The following is a 20,757-nucleotide window of genomic DNA, read 5'->3' as shown; positions in this document are numbered from 1 at the left end:
GTTCCAGCAATCAAAGGGACTAAAGGGCGCCCGATGGGTGGTCTAACTATTTGGGGACGTCAACAATTATCTGTCACTATCAAAGAGCTATCCACCAAGAGTAACGATATTCAGCTCATTAGATTAGATCTGGGCCCCTTGGGTTATCTGGACATTTATAATGTCTACATGAGGGGGTCTTGGGGGGGGTGTTTCTCAGGTTATAGCAGCGGTGGACTCACTCCTAGAACTCCACTCAGTTGAGAACAGTGTAGTTATTGCGGGAGATCTAAACTCAACTTTTGAACCTTTGGCTGATCCTGACTGGTATCTTGTTGATGAGGACAGACAATGGGGGGTCCCGAAATTGGATTGGGGACAATACATTTGATAACGGCTGTAGCAAAAGCAGGATAGATTATGTCCTTTGTAGTATAAAGCTCTGGCACACAATAGTGGATATGATGGTTAAAGTGAGTATAGAAAGTGATCATAACCCTTTGTGTGTCACTCACTTATGGTGGAAGTCAGAGCAATTAGGGGCAGATAAGGTTGACCTTTGCCCCCCTGAAATTATTCCTACAAATGACATGCGCCGGCTCAAATGGTCGCATGTTATGACTAATCAAAAGGCCCTGGAGAATATTAGCAAAGAGGTTGACAAAGCCATATTGGATCTAGATCACACAAATAGCTCAGGAGACTATCTGAGGCGTGCAACTAAATTGCACAATAGTCTTTTTCTGGGTATTAGGGCCCACTTTCTTATGCCGATCAAAAGCAATAAGGTTATTGCACCTAAATCGCTGAGGTGGTATAACGATGATTGTAGGCATGCTAGATCTGCCCTAGGAATTGCTATTAGGGGGGGGGGGGCTGGATGCTGTCCGTCTAGCCAGACAGGAGCATAAAAGAGTTATACACAAGGCCAAGAAACTGTGGGATGACCTCCGATGGCAGGACCTCAAGGAGGCAAGTGATAATAAGGACACAAGGTTATTTTGGAATATTGTCAAGTGGGGGAGAGGGAGGCAGTCGGATCCGCCCCAAAATCTCGTCACACAGGCAGGCTGGGTCAATTAGTTTAGACCGCAATAAGCGCGTAACCCTTTAGACAATGAAATGGAAGATTTTAGATTTGTTTTTTATGCAGATACAGCTTTTAATCTTAATGATGTCTTAGAGGCACTTAGCACAGTGGCGGGTGGAAGAGCGCCGGGACCAGATGTGGTCTCTGCGGAGGTCTTCCTCCATGATAAGGTACGCTGGGGTAGGTACATCATGTTGCTGGCCAACGCTGTGGCCCAAGGTGCGCCAGTCGCGGCATCCTGGAAGGGGGCGGTGATAATCCCAGTACACAAAAAAGGTGACAAAAACCAGCCTGGAAATTATAGGCCTATCAGTTTGATAGATACCATTCAAAAAGTAATTGGGAGGATGACCTTGAATAAGATCTTGGCCTGGGTCGAGGAAAACAGTATATTGTTCCCTTTTCAAGCGGGTTTTCGTAAATACCCAAGTACTGTCGACCAGGTTTTCCCCTTCACTCTACTTCACTGGAAGGTCGTGACATTGGGCAAAGGTAGCCTCTATGCTGACCTTGTTCCCCGCTCACAGCTATGGGTAGTTTTAAAAAAACAAGGGTTATCTGAAGAAATTTTAACTTTGGTGATGAGGCTCCACGAGGCTAATTATGCCAAGATCCAGTGGGGTGGGCAGGGAAAGGTCACTCCCCAATTCCCGGTTGAGCGTGGTGAGCGCCAAGGCTGCCACAATGGCCCCTACGCTCTTTTCTTTGTACATTAATGGAGTAGTCGACCGCATGTCATCAGTAAATACAGATGCCCCCACTTTAGCCGGCGCTAAGATTCCGATTTTAATGTTTGCAGATGACACTCTTATTTTATCAAAAACTCAGAGTGGCTTGCAGCGTGCCCTAGTAATTTTTGAAGAGTTTTGTATTGACCGTGGTTTGGAAGTTAATGTCACCAAAACTAAACTTATGGACTTCAATCCGCATCATAGTTTTAAAGGAAAACTTTTTATGAATGGTCAGCCGCTTGAAATGGTCAAGGCTTTCACTTATGAAGCTAAAGCTCTCAGTTCAGCGCTCTATGGCGCAGAATTATGGGGGTTGGAGAAACAGAAGCCACTAACTATATCAGAACACAAGCTTTTTCATAGCATCACTGGACTTCCCCAGAGCATCCCGTTAAAGCCACTTAGATACGATTTGGGTAGGAAAGCAATCGCAGATGTAGCAACGCTTCGCCTGATTTTATATTGGCGCAGGCTTTGGACTACGCCGGAGCTCTCCCCTTATGCTGAAGGGTTCATTGATGTTATAAAATCCGATGAATTCCATAAGATCAGTTGGCTAAGGGAACTCAAATAGTCTGGTTGCATTGGGCAAGCAAATGCTGTGGGAAAATCCTTTGACAGCTTCGTTCTCATCTAAAAGTGTTCTATAGAAGAAGTATTGGGAGCTGGGTGCATATCGCATTTGGAGGGGTATGGATTCTACCACTATGGCGGGGGTATTTTTAGAGGCAAAGCTTACCTCCAGGTTAGAATCATACTGGGATGTTATTACTAAGCCGGGAGATAGGAAGTTCTATTTCCAGCTTATGGTTCTTTGCCTCTTATGTCATTGACTGCTAGGTGGTCTAGCGCTAGTAGTAAAATGTTCCCTGCTTATGGGAATCACAAGGAAACTATCGCTCATCATTTTTATTTTGTCCTGTATATGTAACAACTAGGCGTATTTGGCTCACACCAATGTGTAAATTACTGGGCACAAATAGTAGTGCTGAAGCGCTAAGACTTCTATGCACCAGCACTTTGCCATTCATCTCAATAGCAGTTGCTAAATATTTGGGATGGGCGTGGGTGCTAAGGCAGAACTCAAAGTTGTGATTATTGATTATATGTTTGTCTCATGTATTATGAACATTGGGATTCGCCTAGTCTGTCCATTCAACAAGTCTGACCAGTATTTGTTTTAATAGTCTTTTCAACTTGTCGAGATGAACTTTTACTTCTTCCATTTGTATGTATGTACATAGCAAAACAGCATTTTGTATGTTTCTACACAAGTTTTTATTTTTTTGCTTTTATGAGTACATCTTGAATAAAGCTAACTTGACTCTGTATAAACCTTTTGTTTTGGTGCAGAAGTGTTTCTGTTGAAATAAGTGACCCTGATTTTTTTGTATTTGCAGTTTTCAATTTTTTTCTTGCCTGTATGTTTATTGTTGTGTCTGTTTAACACTTGATTTGGTACTATCATGGCGCGGGTACACTCCCAACTTTGTTTTTGTTTTTTTATTCTAATTTATATTTTCTTGCTTACTGTCATTCGAATAACTATTGGGAACTAACTTGTTTATTTAATCATTTTATCCTCCTTTACTGACTAGATACTGTTCAGCACATCGCAAAGAATTTTCAAATGGTAATATAGTTTTCTTTGGATCTGGTCGTGAAAGTTAGAGAGCAGCTATCCTCCGAGCATAGGGAACATAGTTCTGTGTCAGAAGCTTACATTACGATGCAGATTGGAGATTAGAATCGTTTTAACCAATTTAGAAGAAACCCCTCGAATGGTGAAGATGGTTTTAGAAGGTATGGTCACCAGATGAAAAGCAATGGATTTACCAATACAACAAAGACACTGAAAGCAAAGAATCACTCCCATAAAGAGACTCTAGAAGGCCGGGTGATTGTGCTGCAATTGCCTGTGCTCTACAAACTGGGACTCTTGCACTCAATGTGAGAGAAGCCATGTTGTGCTTTCTTCCTGAGTGATCTACAGTACAATGGTGGGAGCAGGCAAGTGACAGAAGAAAAGGCAACCCAAATAAACAGTTCCATTAATGGAAGAAAGCAGCAACTTCTCAAGATTCTTCATGCTGAGTGGACCACTTGGGAGCAAAAATATGTATATTCTAAAAAGTGGGCTGTTATATTTTGTGACCATCATATGGCCTCATGCCAGGGTATCTTAAGAAAAAAAAGAAATCAATCTTTGGTTCTCCAAAAAACAAAGTACAGCGAATCAATGAGAACATCTGAAGCACTAATTAAATGAGTTGCAATGCGACTGCACACAACTGAGTGGAAAGTTTGGGCACGTAGTTCAACACTTAAGAAAATCCTTCTTTAAATTAACTCTGTAGAGATGTGTCACACGAAGCCACCAGTGAGATGGCAAGACAGCTGTTGGTGCAAACCTCACATGGCAAGACATTTTACACATTTATTGTTCAGAATCTATGTTTGGGTTGCAAAAAAAAAGTGACTGGTGAAAAAGAGTTCACTTGTGTTGTGAACACCAGCTCTACTCAATGACAAGTGCCCACTTAAAGTAACATTAGACAAAGCAGTAGAATGTGGTATAGGAGTTTCAACATTATTGTAATCTAAAAAATCCGCCCGGTGAAGACAAAGGCGATGTAAAACTGAAATACTTTCTAAACTGGCAGGTGGTCTGACGGAGGAAGTTGTTTAAGAACGGAACAAAAATGTAGGTATTGCCAGGTATGTATTTTTCCTAATGTGATGGCTGGAAATTTTCACGTCATAAGGTATTTTCAAAATGGAAGAATCTGTGCACAGAAGTCTACCACTAAAGACACTAGTCCAAGAATGTATTTCCATCAGGCCAAAGAAAGGGATTCAAGTTTGTAATGACAAAATAACGTATGTAAAACTCTAATTTTAGGCTATAATATTCACTTAGAATCCCCTTCAGACAGATCTTTCTATGAACTGTTGTGACAATGCTGCTGGGCTGGACACGTTTTCAAATGAATCTAATCTTACCTTATGAAAAATATATAGGCACCTCCTTTGCTGCAGGCAGACAGTTTGCACAGCACCATTTAACAATTACTTTAAGATTCTTATCTTCTGCGAGCCTTCGTTTCCCTTACTCTCCAACAGACCAAAACAATGAAACTGATGAGGTTTTCAGAGCAAATATAAATTGGAGAGACACACCTTATTGAAGCCACGTTCCCCTTCCTAACATGGTGAACACATCATTGAATCAGTTTTGCTTTTATAATGTACAGGTGTTTTTTTGTGTGTGTGAGTGTGGGGTGGGGGGGAGGAACGCACAGGAATCCAAGCTTTCAAATAACTCTAGCCACGCTCAAAGGCTTTTGTCTATTCACAAATATATTTCTCAACACTCAGTTATGCTAGCAACCCAAAAAAGTAAACAGCACCAAGAACCCCAAAAAGTATCATCGACCCACATGCACATGATATTAGTTGGTGGAATAGTTTTAACAGGGGTACTGTAGAGGTGTAGAGGCGAAGAAAAGCGAGCAAAGATGTGGTTAAAAGAACAGCCAAGCTTTTGTAACCATAAGAAAGACGCTGGGTAACCTTGAAGAGAAGTCCACAATTTTAATTGCCTTCATTTGTTTAATAATTCCAGCTTGACTATAAATTATTACTCCACATTCTCCAAATGATCATCATTTGGAACTTATCCTTCATTTCATTTTATATTTTCCCTGGTGTGCCACTTCTCTATCTTCTCTCCAAAAGGAGTGTTTCACATTTCTACAGCCTGTTCTTTTTGAGCCTCAGTTACAGCAGATGCTACAAGATGGACCATGAATAAGTGCCACTCCTTTTCGAAGCAAGGGAAAATTGAGCTCATTAAGAATATCTAGGGCAGAGAATCTGATGTAGTTTCAGCCAAAGGACTAAAAACCTCCTTCTGAAGATGTGATTTCACACTAATGAGCATATTATAGCACCTTTAGCTGTCTTTTACAAGTGAGACTCATTGCGAGGAACTACCCTTTTGGATCAGTACGTGGTCTTTTCTGTCTTTTGGACAGTGTGACCCTAACATACACAAAACTACTGCCCCTCAAAGATCATTACTAACCACCCTCCAAATGCAAGTGAACCTACAGAATGACTGTTGGGGCAAGCAAAGATGCCTGTCAGTAGTAAGGATATTAGCTTTTTTAATTAGAAGCTCCAATCATCACAGGAATTTATTTGTACTAGTGGCAGAACTGTGAGGGAATCCACGTACTGAACCAACAGAGGAGTTTCGCCTAGGGCCTTTTATACTCTCCAGTTCATTTACTTTATTTTACTCCCAAAGCACAGACAGGCAGGGACTCCAATGTACAAGGAAGCTGAGGAAAGTAGGGGAGGCAGAGTCTGCAGAAAGAGACCATTAGTAAAAGACAAAACAATACACAGACAACACAGAAGAGTGGGATGGATGCCTACCTTCTTGGAAACCTGAAAGATAGATTTCTATAAAAAAAAAGAAAAAAAGAAAAAGGGGGAATAAAATGGGTTGGGATAAGTATGGAAAAAATCTATAAGTCTTGAACAAAAAAGCAACGTAACACTTAAAGACAGCTAAATGGAGAGATTTCAAAATTGACATTTGACCAATTACTGAATAAGGCACAGCAAGTGGTGTCTTGTAATAGAAGAGGTTAACTCTCACTGGGTGAAAAAAACGGCTTACTTTCCACTAGCATAGCCATGCAGCACGACGGGACTTATTTGACCATGCTTACTCTACATATTAACTAACACCCAATGGAAATAGCCCTTGTATCATGAGACATCACAACCAGACACTATTATGTGCAACAAGACTGTTCATAAGAGATCTCTCCAGATGCTGCCTCAATGCTAACCAGCATAAGGTGATCTCAGACATTAATTAGTTTTCACCTTTTACAGGATACGATTTGGTCTTATGAAACATGGTTCACAATCCCCATAAACTTTAAGTGTGAAAGGACAGATCGAATAGAATGAAAGGCAAACGCTTTTACAGGGACCAAACTAATTGCCCACTTGTCGCAAATGAATTCAATGTCAGCATTAGCAGCCAAGTCCTCGTAACTGAACACTCAGTTCTGTGATCCCCATCAAATCATCAAAAAAGAGTGTCACTCTCCTAACAAGCTCAGTTCCCAGAAAGACAGACGAAACAGAACAAAACAGCATGTGTCAAGCAGTTAGAAAGCAGAGATTTATGGTGTGATATGTGCAGTGGCACATTACAGAGCCACCATTCTGAGGAGGAGTTTCAAGCGTAAGATTCAGTGAGTAACAGGAAACATTAGTAGAACACTTTACACAATATATCTTCAATAATCCTTTATATAGCAGAAAAGAGCCCAACCTGACATTGCCCACACTGGGAAACCACGCTCTTGCAGTGATGCTAAAGCCATGCTGTGAAGGGTTTGTTCATGAATGGACTAAATGAGATTCCATTCTTAGGACTGCGATTACATAGCTCCTAATTGAGCACAGGAAGATGACATATGTGCTGAATGTACATGCAGGAGAGCAAAACAGTCTACCACTGTACTGCTTTTTGCTCCCCTCAAATCTTGCTGTGTTAACACAGTCACTGTTAAATAGATGGCCAGGTGCAAGGAGTGAGTCAGTCGCAGGCTGCACAATTTGGTAGAATTAGGTCGCAAGCTAAATAGGTGGGGGATAGGACTTTGGTGCTAGCCTCAGACCGTAAAGGAACGAAGGGTAACGCCCCTCCTTAGCCTTTAAGAGCTATAACATAAGGTCACTAGCTAAAACTCCTATGGTACCCTCATGAATGCTTGAGAAAATGAATTTGTTTTAAGATACTAGTGTAGCCTTCCAACTCTGCCAAGGGCAGTGAGGTTCTCCTTAGTTTAAAGGTATCATACAGTGCTAAGGTGGTAAACCCAATAGACTGAAGCAGACTGAGCACAAACAGACATACATCTTAACACTTTGACAACCCTTCTGCATGGACTTCACCCAAGGCCACCTATCAGAGTCCAGCTTATTGTCCAACTTACCTGCGACCAAACTTAGAAGTGAATTTGCTGAAAATGCTGCCTGAGGCTCCCCTGCGACCTTGGCTGTTCCCCGAGGGGGAGGCAGGCGTGACGTTGAACTGTGGGTTTTGCTGGTCCCGCACCTGCCTCTGTTGACCAGCGTGAAAAGTGCTACGACTGGAGACACCACGGGGAAAGTTGGTACGATCGGGGATGGCGCTGCTGATGTTGTGCGCAGAGGGGGAGGCGATAGGGACCCTCTGGGGGGCAGTGCTGTTGAGAGAGTAGGTCATACTATTAAAAACATCCACAAATATTACTTACAAATGACTTAAATATAGTGCTTGCAGTGCATACATTTTGCGTTCTTCCCAACAGCGCAAATAAGGAAAATGTTACTTACCCTGTAAGCATCTGTTCATGGCATGCAGTGCTGTAGATTCACATGCTTTGCATACTGCTGCAATCTAGTGTTGGGTCCGCATGTTTGCAAGTTGTTTTTCTTCAAATAAGTCTTTCCTAGTCTCGATGTAAGGGGACTCCTCCTTTCGGTGATAGTGCATATGGGTATTGACTCTATACAAATTGGGCTATAGCATTTCTACTCACCAGCCATTACCACAGGGAAACGACGCCCCTCGGGAGGTCTGACTATTTCGGTTAACATCGCCTTGGGTTGAAGAAGTACGAGTTACTTACCTTCGGTAACGATGTATCTGGTAGAGACGATTCTAGCCGCAGAGTCATTAACGTAGAATTATCCCCAGGCGTGAGACTGGATACGAAAAACGTTTTGCCAAAGCATCACTGCGCGCCAGGGGGACAGCACCACGTGACTCCGCCCTGACGTCGTCCGCATTCGTGACATCAGCGAGGATACATAAGTCCCACCCCGGCGCGCCTTCGTCAGTTTTCTTTGGAGAACTTTTCCGCACCACAACGCGGAGCCATCACAAACTGTGAGAATACTGGAACATTGTGCGAAAAAATCAGCTAAACAGAAAGGGAAGAAACGAATGGTGAGGAACAGCACCATCCAGAATACTGCCAGGCACTATGGCATCAAAAGTCATGGAAGGAAAGAACAGAGCACAGCTACTCCAAGCAAGCCTGCAAACGAATACGACAGCCTCCCTGGGGGTAGAAAGCATATGAAAAAATGCACAGAAGACGAAGAAGTCTGCAACTACAGCCCAGAACAGAGAAGGGCATCCAGGCCAGAACGGAAAAGGAACGACAATTCACCCCCAGACAACACCATCAGGGAGAGACAGCTCCTGAAAAGAGCTAAGGGTCGAGATCCAGCCAAGAGACCTCAACCCCAAGGACTGCAGAGGAGTCACAAGTGCAATCAACGAAAGGAAGAAGAGCACAAGCAGACACCACACTGGAGACTAGGGTACAGGGGCACAGATGCACCCATGAAATCATCAACCAATCCCCAGAAGGGAAGAACTGGAGCAAACAACAAGACTAGGGAGGGAGTAAAAAAAGGACCTTGCAGAAGACAACCAACCGGAGGACGGCGAGTGCAGAAGACCAAAGAAGAGTCCTCGCAGAATGGGGAGGAAGGGTGGGTCGTGAAGGAATCTGTGGCTAGAAACATCTCTACCAGATACATCGTTACCGAAGGTAAGTAACTCGTACATCTGATAGAGACTACTAGCTGCAGATTCCTTAACGTAGAATAGATACCCCAGCCATACCCTAGGGGGGAGGAGGGTCTGCGAGAGGACCTCTCCAGCTCAGGCAAACACAAGACCCCAGCAAGGGCCAAATCACAGGCACAGGGAAAATAGCCCAGTCCTCGCCAACAGGGGATGAGGCACAGGGAAAGGGGAAAGACCTCCCCCCCCCCCCCCCACAAAAGCAGAAGATAACCTCAGCATCGTGGAAGAACACCAGCCCCACAGGGGAAGGGTTATAATGACAAAAGAGGCAGCCCAGCCCTCACCAAACAGGAGAAAACAAGGGCAATACGAAAGGAGGCCAGCAGTCAATGTACCAGGGACCTCCACTGGAAGCCCCAGAGGTACAGGCAACGCAGAGGAGTACCGAGGAAGAAGAGCAACCCAGAGACTCCAAGGAGAAGGGGTAGAAACGAAGACAAGAGCCCTCCACCGGGAACACACCCAGTGAAGAAAGCAGCCAAATCCATCACAGCTGGAAGTCAAAAGACCAGACAGACCAGCGCCTCAGCAATAAGGCAAGTGGGAGAAGAAAAACATAGTACTAGAAGGCTCCCGCAAAACAAGAAGCATGGGCGCCAGGCCCTACTCCAAGGCCCCTGGCCGTAGTCAGAAGAGCAGGTGGGCGCAGCTGGACGCTGACAAGCACCACGAAACTAAACGTCCAGACCACATCGTCCAGGCAGGCGCAGCTGGACGCCAACAAGTGACCAGCCAGAAGATAAGAGGAGAAACAAGGAGGACGAACCAAGCCGTCAACATAGTAAAATAACCCATCTGGAACACCAGACAGAGGACCAGGCCGAACGGCAGACAAAGGGCAAAAACACCGCAGCACAACGCCGTAGATTGCCAAGAAACCGCACCAGCGGCATACAACGACACCAGGAAGGGCGAAGAACCCTCAAGGAGAAGTCCATACTTTCCCAGCATAAGAAGGGGTTATACAATAGCTACAAGTACCCCATGTAGGGTAGGACATCCCAAGAAAGTATGGGAACCCTTTTAGGGAAGAAAAATCCTGCATAAGAGAACAAAACTATAAACCTACGGTACAAACAACAGAAGGCTTAGAAATCAGCCAAAAGGTAGTCCTTGTCAAAAAAGGGGGGGCTGAACCAGCAGCCAACTGAAGAGAGGGGCCAACCAGAGGACCTAGAGAGCACAGCAACTCACACAGAAAGTGTAACTGCCACATCAAACACCAGAAGCAAGTAGGATAACACTACTCACCAAGTCCCGGAGGATCAACAAACCCGCCTCCTCAGGACGGAGCCCGGCAAGAAGACGCTGAATGGTTGAGTCCGCATGTGTATTAAACAGAAGGACCCCATCAAAGGGCAGGTCAACCAGACGCTCCCTAATATTTTCAGGAAAAACAGCATCACATAGCCAAGCATGGCGACAGAGAGCCACAGAAGTGGCCATAGCAAGGCTGAGAGCATTGGCAACATCCAAAGCCACACAAAGAATAAACTCGGCCAACTCCGTACCATCCAACACATGGCCCCGCAGATCAGTACGGGCACCCTCATGGGAGACATGAGAAAGAAGGGACTCCACAGAGTCCCACAGGCTGGAAGTAGCCCTGGTCAAAATCCACAAAGTGTTAAGCGTCCGCAAGGCAGCACTGGAAGAAGCAAAGACATTACGCCCCCATGAATCTAACCACCAGGCGTCCCGAGACGGGGGAAACACCACCACAGGCAAGCACGGAAAGGCATTCCTCAGAAGAGCGCCTTGAGTAGAAGGGTGGAAAGAAAGGCAGACCGTGTCGTGCGGAGCAGGACGGTGGCGCTGCAGGAGCGCCTGAGGCACCGGATCGCCTGTGGCAGGCCTCCTCAAAGCCCCCATAAGAGAATTATGGAGGGACGCTTCAAAAGGAAGTAACAAGTCCTGTCCACCAGAGCCCTGGTGGAGAACGTCCAAGAGGTTGTCCGTAGGAAATGGAGTGACAGGTTCACCCATCCTCAGAATACCAGCAGCAGTGAAAATAGCCTGAACAAAGGCAACACTGGCCTCTGTAGGGCGCAGCAGAGGAGAAAGTAATTCCTCCGTGGGCGACGACTGCAGACGTCCCCAAGTCCAGGGGGAAGAGGCCAGCCCCGGAATAGTGGGGGTCCCACAGATGAATGGGGAACCTGAGGGCCCTCAGGGGGAGGTGGAGGGGCCTCAGGGGGAGGTGGAGAGGCCGGTGGAAAAGCCACAGAAAGAAGGGTTCGAGGATTTAGGCCGTGGGGACGGTGAGGAGCCCTCCCTGGAAGATGCTGGTGAAAAGGCAACAATACAGCGCCCCGTCTCCGGGGAGGAAGACACCAACAGATGACAGACCTCTGGAGAGGAGGGAACCTCAGGAGACGAATCAAGAACCCAGCGCCTGTGCGGCTCTGTGGAGTTGCCGAGTGGGCATTTGTGGCGCCAGGTCGACTCCTGCCACCACGTGCTTTCCAGGAGAATGGGGTGAGGGTCGACACCGGTACGGCAAAGAAGCGGCGCCGAAAAGGCGCCGGCTCGACCTCAGACGGGGCATCCGCCCACATCGAGGACCGAGAGGGACTCAGGAAAGCACCCCAGGTTCCAGCCTCCACCTGCGACTCCACCGGAGAGGAAGTCTCCCGGCTCAGTTTCTGTCAAGGCAGCCGCCTGCGTAGAGGTCAGAGGGGGACTCGGGGGTAAGCCTGGAGTCCCGGCGATCTCCTGCGGCGCCACAGGGAGCCCTGTAGGGATTTGCGTTGAGGCAGGGATGCCAGGTGCCGAAGAGAGAAGCCCTGAAGGACCACACCTCGACACCACCCGCCTACGACCTGAAGCCGAAACCTTCAGGCCGGAGCCGCCAGCGACTCCACGGAAGTCCCCGCAAGAGGCAAGGGATCCGCGGATGTCTCAGGAGGTGGAGGAGGAGGGCCCAATGAAGCCTGCAGAGCTGCAGTGTAGGCTGTCATTTGGGCGCTAGTCGCCCTGACGCCGGGAAACGGCGGGTAGGAAGGCGACAGGCGGGGGCACATGTCCCAAGGGGAGCTGGCACCCACCGCCGAAGGACAGGGCCTCGGAGACAAGCTGAAGGACCTACCAGTCGGCGAACCACACCCTTGGGGCCGTGGCGAAGGACGATGACGCAGATGAAACCAGCAGCTCCTTGCTTTCGAGTCAGGAGACGGACGCTGGGATGACACCGACATAGACAAGCGCGCCAACAATATCTTTTGACGCTCCCGCCGCAATTTAGGCTTAAGGTGCGGACAGGCGTTGCAATCAGTCGAGTCGTGGTGCTCACCCAGGCACCACATGCAGATCGGGTGAGGGTCCGTTGCGGACATGGGACGTGCACAAGAGGAACACGTCTTGAAGCCCGAAGGCATTCGCACACTGTTCCACTAATGACAAAGCATGAAAAGAATGGAAGGCCTGAAAACAGGACAGGACACAATCCGGATCCGCGTTGCACGCGGAAAAGAGAAAAAATTTACGTAGGCACGCCGGGGTAAGACTTATGTATCCTCACTGGCGTCACGAATACGGACGTCGCAGGGATGCTGTGGCAAAAAGTTTTCCGGATCCAGTCTCACGTCTGGGGATAATTCTACGTTAAGGAATCTGCGGCTAGTAGTCTCTATCAGATTCATCAAACAACAAACCAGGAGTCCTGACATCATGAGATTTACCATCAAGGGCCAAAGGGGGGGCGAAGTGCTTGATATGTAAGGGGGACAACAGGGGGCAAACCATCACCCATTATCATACTACTGGAACAAGGGCTATATAGGTGACCGTCACATTCTAGGGTTGTGATTGCAGGAGATTTTAATTGCACTTTCGAGCCTCCGGGCACAGAAGACATGCTTGGGGTGGAGGATGACGACAGAAGATGATCTGTCTCCCCCTCTAAGCTTACCTCCTGTCAAAAGATGGTCGCAATTTGCTATCCAACTAATATGCTTACCCTGGAATTTAGCTTAAGGCAGCAAATGGTAGGACCATATCAGAAGTCCAGGGGGCTAACACTTGAAACAGACCCAGCTGCCCTTCCTGCATTGATTTTGATTATGATTAGATGTAAGACTAGTGGGGAATGATATTGATATGGTAGTGGGCAACAAAATGGACAGTGATCATAATCCCCTCTGCGTGACCATGAATATGCCATGGGCCTGCTCCCGTCCCCTGCTGAGTACTCACACGCTACTACTGACCAAAGAAGAGGTTCCCTCAAATTGCAGAAGGTTTCTAAAATGGCCTAAGGTCACTGCACAAGACCTAAAAATAGATGGAATCAGGCAAGTACTAAATAAGAACATTCTAGAGTTACAGGAGGCAACGTCAAGTTCAGATGGGCTTACAAATGTCCCCAGTATTTACTTAAGCACAATTGAACAGATTAGTGCTTATTTTCAAGTGACTAGTACACATAATAAACCTGGAGTACGACCAAAGAGCAGGCAGACCTGGTTCACTAAGGATTGTAGGCTAAAGAGACCGGCACTAGCTAGAGCAATTAAAAGCAATAATTGCCCCATAATCAAAATCGCAAGGAAAGACTATAGAGTGGTCTTGCTTTAAGCAAAGATGAAATGGAATGAGACCCGATAGCAGGCCCTACAGGATGCGAGCATTGCAAGGGATAACAATCTCTTCTGGAACCTTGTTAGACGGGCAGGCAAGAGGGACTCAGATCATATCCACAATCATATCTCACCCCAAGATTGGTATGAACATTTCGGGAAACTCTACTCTGGGCCCGATGACGCTAATTTAGAAGAGCTGTGTGCGATACCCCTATTCCTGTTGGCGGCAGAAACAGCAAGCCTTTCTCGCTGGCAGAAATAGAAACTGTCATAGGTAAGAAAGTTTCAGCCAAAGCCCCGGGACCAGATGGCCTCCCTAGAGACTTGTTTCTTGCAGACCCCCGAAACTGAAGCATGCTACATTTTACTTTTAATTAATTCCATTTCCAATGGCTGCCCATTTCTGGATTCATGGAAGGGGATGGAGGTGGTCCCCATCTACAAGAAGGGAGCCAGAGAGGACCCTGTCAACTATAGGCCAATCAGTTTGAATGACACAATCCAGAAGATAGTCGGCAGGGTCCTGTTGCAGAGGATCCAATTCTGGGCTGAAGACGAAGATATCCTCTCCCAGTATCAGGCGGGGTTTAGGGCCAGCACAGGAACAGTAGAGCAGGTCTTTAGGCTCCTCCCGATATATTGGAAAGTTGTTGTGATCTGCAAAGGCAGTCTTTACCTTGCCTTTATTGATCTAATGACTGCCTTTGACCTAGTCCTCAGGAAGAAGTTGTGGCAAACATTAGGAGACCTGGATATTCCTCTACCAATCCTTAACTTCTTAATCCATCTCCATGAGAGCAATTATGCTCAAGTGAGATGGGGGTCCCAACGAGATTGGACGGAAAGGATTCCAGTAAACAGGGGGGTATGTCAGGGCTATGTGATGGCACCCACCCTGTTCTCCTTATACGTGAACGGGGGGGGGGGGGGGAAGGGGGGTTAGCTATTTGCAAGAAGAACCAGCTGATGCCCCGGCTCTGGCGGGTGATACGGTACCTACCCTCCTGTTTGCAGAAGACACACTGCTTCTCTCCAAGACCCCATCTGGGCTACAGAAATTACTTAATAGGCTCCAACATTTCTGTAATTCCCGGGGGTTGGTCATTAACACCACAAAGACAGAGTTTATGTCATTAAGCCCCCATAAATCCTTCAAAAATAATCTCACTCAAGATGGGACACATCTGGAGAGAGTCAGCACGTTCGACTACCTTGGCGTCTGCCTATCAGAAAAAATGCAATGGAGGCCCCATCTTGATAAAATGCTCCTTAGCCATAAGCGTGCAGTCGGGGCACTAAGCAAAGAACACCACTCTTCACAAAGTAGGCCAATTGCCCCAGCTCTCATGGTTTATGACGCAAAAGCAGTTAGTTCGGCACTTTACGGAGAGAGAGAGAGTGGTCATTCGTTAGGACCCACGGTCGAAGTACGCCAGGAGAAGACGCTGGCAAGGACCTATCTTGTGGCCCCGACGGACAAAGCAGGAAGCCGTCAAGAGGAACAGGACGACTTCAGGAAACTAACCCCTTTTGAACACCTCTTCTCTGACTTGCCAGGGAGAACCTCCCTCGCAGAACATGCTATCAACACTCAGCCAGGGAAGATAGTAAAGCAAAAACCATACAGTATACCAGCTGCAAGAAGGCAGGCTATAGAAAAGGAAGTAGAAAGTATGCTAGATCTCGGTGTTATCAAACCACCAAGAAGCGACTGGTCATCCCCTATAGTATTAGTGCCAAAACCGGACGTGTCCGTCCGCTTTTGCATTGATTTTCACGCTGTGAACTCTATCTCTAAATGTGATTCATACCCCATCCCCAGAGTAGATGAACTCATAGAAAAATTAGGGGAGGCACAGTTCATCACTAATCTTGACCTTACCAAGGGTTATTGGCAGGTGCCTCCTAAGCCAGAGGACCGAGAAAAGACTGCCTTCGCCACACCCAGTGGTTTATACGAATTCACGGTCTTACCCTTTGAAATGCATGGGGCGCCTGCCACTTTCCAGCGACTGATGAACCAGGTATTGCAAAAACATCAGGACTATTCCTCAGCATACCTGGATGACATGGGTATCCCAGTCAGGGCTGAATATGACTATCTCCAGCATTGTACCAGAGTATTCACGTCCCTTCAAAACGCGGGTTTACATATCAATGCGAAAAAAATCAAGAGCAGGTTTCAGAAAGGTAAAATACCTGGGTTATCTCTTGGGAAATGGAGTCATAATTCCACAGTCAGAGAAGGTGAAGGCTATAGTGGAGGCCCCTTTTCCATCCACAAAAAAAGAAGTCAGAGCATTCCTGGGGCTCCTTGGTTACTATAGGTGCTTCATACCGCAATATTCTGAATTGGCCGCGCATCTGACTGATTTACTCCAGAAGAATGTCAAGAGCAAGGATCTCCTGCAACCCACACCTAGTGCCAAGAAGGCTTTTATGGATTTAAAAGCAGCCATAACAACTGCCCCTGTTCTCCGCTCTCCCGATTTCTCAAAACCCTTCCTGCTACACACAGACGCATCCGAACATGGTCTGGGTGCTGTGTTGTCCCAAACTTCACCCGAAGGTATTGAACATCCTATCCTTTTTATAAGCCGGAAATTGTTTCCTAGGGAACAGAGATACCCTATAATTGAGAAAGAGTGCCTCGCCATTAAATGGGCAGTTGAGAAACTCAGGTACTATTTAGAGGGGGCCCACTTCCTACTCTTTACCGATCATGCCCCATTGCTCTGGATGAGCCGCAATAATGGAAACAATCCACGCATTCTCCAGTGGTTCCTTTCCCTACAGCCGTACTATTTTGAGGTCATCCATCGGAAAGGTACAGACAATGGAAATGCTGACTTTCTTTCTCGTTTTCCATTGTTCCCCGATCGTGAACAAACTGGGGTAGGGGTGTGTGAGGACGAGCATTCCGGGGCCCCAGCAACGGAACATTTTTCCTATTATCTTTCCCCGTCTCCTCTTCTGTATTCACAGACCTTGCCCGAGGAGTACTGGCCCTTTAAGGCGGTAGACTTCCCGGATCAGGTGGCTGGGTCACATGGTGCAGAGATCTTCAAAACGGAGGACGCCAGAGAGAGTGGTCGTTCATTAGGACCAACGGTCGAAGTACGCCAGGAGAAGACGCTGGCAAGGACCTATCTTGTGGCCCCGACGGACAAAGCAGGAAGCCGTCAAGAGGAACAGGATGACTCGTCGCCCGAGGAGAAGTGCCGGAGCAGAGCAGTACCGGAAGAGGAGACAGACGGGCAGCCAGACCCTACCTGGCAACGCAAAGTCGAGCCACGGCCCTGGAGGGACGTGGCTAAACAAGGTACGGGTGCGTTTTGGCTTGGTGTGGGGCCGTGCATTAGAGGGACCCAGGGGGAGGGTAGATACCGGAGATAGAAACGCCGGCCCGTCTTCGTCCTAGTTTAAGTGCCTGCATGAGACACTGGTGACGGTAGCAGTGGCAACTACCTACACCTTCCCCGACTCCCTGCGTCATTGTTTCGGTTAGAAACAAAACCCTTATATGGTGTTTTCTTGGTTTCCTTCCTTCCTTATGGTCACGACCTTCTTTTTCAACGGGCCTATGGTCGCCAAGCCTACCATCCACGGGAACTCCTAACCTTCAACAGAAAATCCAGAAAAAGGCACCGGACCAAAAACTACAACTCCCAGAATCCTTTTCACCAAAGACGGTCGTTTGACTTCCTGACTCATTTCTTTTTGGTGTGGTTTCCCCAAAGACTCTATTCCAAGTGACTCAAACACTATTCGCAATAAACCCTTAAAAGAAACCTAGCTGTCCTGGTCTGCTTCTCCACCGCGCCACAGCATGTTCGATGCTTTTATAATACTTTATATTTGATTGATTGTATTGACTCCATTGAATGGAGTAAATAAGTGCAGTATAGAGATGTTCATGGTATGCATTTATAATGAAACTCTGCAACAACTACAGGTGTCCGGGGAGGCGCGCATGTGCATCTACAGCTTTACATGCTAAGAACCGATGCTTACTAGGTAAGTAACATAATCCGTTCGAGGCATGTGTGCTGTAGATACACATTCTTTGCATAGACTACACAGCAGTATACTCCCAAAGCGGTGGCTAACCTGTAGATGCCGCAGTTGTTTTAAACAGTTTTTTAATACTGCTTGGCCTACATTAGCTTCTTGGAGTGCTAACACATCTACACAAAAGTGTTTGGTAAATGTGTGTGGTGTAGACCATGTAGCTGCCTTACATATGTCAGCTAGAGCAATGTTACCTACAAAGACCATAGTAGCTCCTATTTTGCAAGTGGAGTGAAGGGGGTATGGATATAGTTCTTTTAGCTTTTGCACAGAATGTTTGAATGCATTTAACAATCCATCTTGAAATGCCAGATTTAGAGATGGGGTTGCCTTTGTGAGGTGGAGCAAATGCAACAAACAGTTGGTTTGTTTTGCAAAAATGTTTGGTTCTATGTAGTACAAAAAAGCTCTTTTGACATCAAGCGTGTTAAGAGCTTATTCTGCTAAAGAGTCAGATTGAGGAAAAAAAACAGGAAACTCAACTGATCGGGTTATATGAAAAGCAGAAACCACTCTGGGAAGGAATTTAGGGTTGGTGTCAAACTGTCTTTGTGGAGCTGAAAGAAGGGTTCCTCCGAGGTTATGCCTGTAGCTCACCAATTCTCTTTAAGTGATTGCAATGAGGAAAGCAACTTTCCATGAAAGAAACTGCAAAAGGACAATTTTGCAATGCTTCAAAAGGTGGACCCATAAGCCTTGTAAGGACAATGTTAAGATTCCATACTGGCCGTGTGGGGAATTCTTAGTGGTATTACCCTTTTCAAGCCTTCCATAAAGGCTTTGTTCACTGGAACTTTAAATAGTGATAAATGCTGCTGGTTCTGCAAATACGCAGCTACTGCTGCAAAGTGCAGTCGAATAGATGTATAAGCCAGTCCTGTTTGCTGTAAGTGTAACAGGTAACAAATCATATTTTGTATAGACGCATCTAGAGGATTGATTTTGTTGTTGTTACAGTAGACAACAAATATTTTCACTTTGCTGCATAACAAGCTCTGGTAGTAGGCTTTCGTACCTCTTTTAGAATAGTCATGCAGTCTGGTGGTAGATTTAAATAACCAAACACTATGACTTCAGGATCCAGATCGATCAGTTTAGTTCTTTGGGATTTGGATGTCAGATTTCTCCATGGTTCTGCGTGAGAAACCTGAAAGTGAGTTGCAGCCTTTGATGTGGAACTACTGAGAGCTCCAACAGGGTGGTGTACCATGGTTAATGGGCCCATGTGGGAGTTCCTAGAATTAGTGTGAGTGATGTTTGTCTGAGCTTCCGAACTTGACATGGAATGACTGGGAGAGGCGGAAAAGCATAGGCAAATATCCCTGACCTGTTCATCCATAGGGCATTGCCGTTTGAGAGCGAGTGAGGGTACCTGGAGAAGAATTTTGGGCATTTTACGTTGTCGACTGAACAAGTATAATTGTGGGAATCCCAATTGTTGGAAGTATGGAAGGAGAACTTTGGGATGAAGTTCCCACTCGTGAATTTGCTGCCTCTTTCTGCTGAGGAGGTCAGACATCTGATTGTTTACCCCTGGAAGGTGTTCTGCCAGAAGATAAATCCTATGATGGATTGCCCAATTCCAAATGGCTTGAGAAAGGTGTGACAGTTGGAGAGAGTGTCCCCACCCCTGTTTTGGTACATAGTACATTGCAGTCATGTGGTCTGTCCGGACTATGACAGCTTTGCCGATCAGTTACGTTTGAAACGATTTGAGTGCCAGAAAGACTGCTAGAAGCTCTAGATAGTTGATGTTGAGGCTTTTGTGCTTGTTGCTCCACAGACCTTGTATTGTGTAATTATGGAGATGGACACCCCAACCTGTCAGAGAGGAGTCCGCAGTGAGCACGATCTGTGGAATAGGGTCGTCCTTTTGATACATTTTGCGGGTTCCACCACTGCAGAGCAATGGGTGTGGTCGTCTACCAACACTAGATCGGTTAATTGACCCTGTGACTGATTCTACTGACGTGCTAAACACTCTTATAGGGGATGCATGTGGAGTCTTGCATGGGGTACAATTGTGATGCAAGACGCCATCCTTCCCAACAGTTGCATGAACACTCTGGCCGGTAATGTTTGGTTTGATTGAAAGAACAATTGTTACTTACCTGTAAACAGGTGGTTCTCCAGTATTGGTGTCTTTCATAGATTCACATGCTTGAATATTCCCCGTCGTCGAAGTGGGAGTCCCACGGTACATAAAGATAGCAATAATGCTAATATATATATATATATATATGTAATAACATAATACATAATAAAATAGAGATAATACACACTGAAAAAAAACTCACAATGGTTCCTCCATAGGAATGCATTATAAAGAGAAAAACTTATTTGTAACATATCAGTGTCATTATGTTAGTCCAAACTGCAGCCAATCAGGCTCAAGCCCCCTCTAGAACCTTCTCCTCAGTAGCTCCAGTCCTCAGATTTTCGTAGCACCAAAGTGAAGTAGAGTGCATGAGGAGAAGAGAGCCTCTGAGGGGAGGACGGGTGGGTCGCATGTGAATCTATGAAAGACACCAATACTGGAGAACCACCTGTTTACAGGTAAGTAACAATTGTTCTTCTCCAGTATTAGGGGTGTCTTTCATAGATTCACATGCTTGAATAGAATAGATAGCA

General features: G+C 46.3%; 1 protein-coding gene across 18 annotated transcripts in view; it reads right to left on the bottom strand.

Moving 5' to 3' along the window:
* Positions 1-20,757, bottom strand: part of MARK2 (microtubule affinity regulating kinase 2) — a 668,807-nt gene that overhangs the window by 87,774 nt on the left and 560,276 nt on the right. For 12 of the 18 annotated variants that reach the window (XM_078660523.1, XM_078660536.1, XM_078660526.1 and 9 more), the window contains one exon: positions 7,827-8,078. In XM_078660523.1, coding sequence (XP_078516649.1) covers positions 7,827-8,078 — 252 coding nt within the window. Of the gene's footprint in view, positions 1-6,243; positions 6,271-7,826; positions 8,079-20,757 lie in introns of all 18 variants that reach the window. The other 6 variants (XM_078660525.1, XM_078660519.1, XM_078660533.1 and 3 more) reach the window with 1 other exon arrangement.

This window comes from Lissotriton helveticus, chromosome 9, assembly GCF_964261635.1.
Source record: "Lissotriton helveticus chromosome 9, aLisHel1.1, whole genome shotgun sequence".
Classification (NCBI taxonomy): domain Eukaryota; kingdom Metazoa; phylum Chordata; class Amphibia; order Caudata; family Salamandridae; genus Lissotriton; species Lissotriton helveticus.
This window is presented reverse-complemented; position numbering and strand designations above follow the sequence as displayed.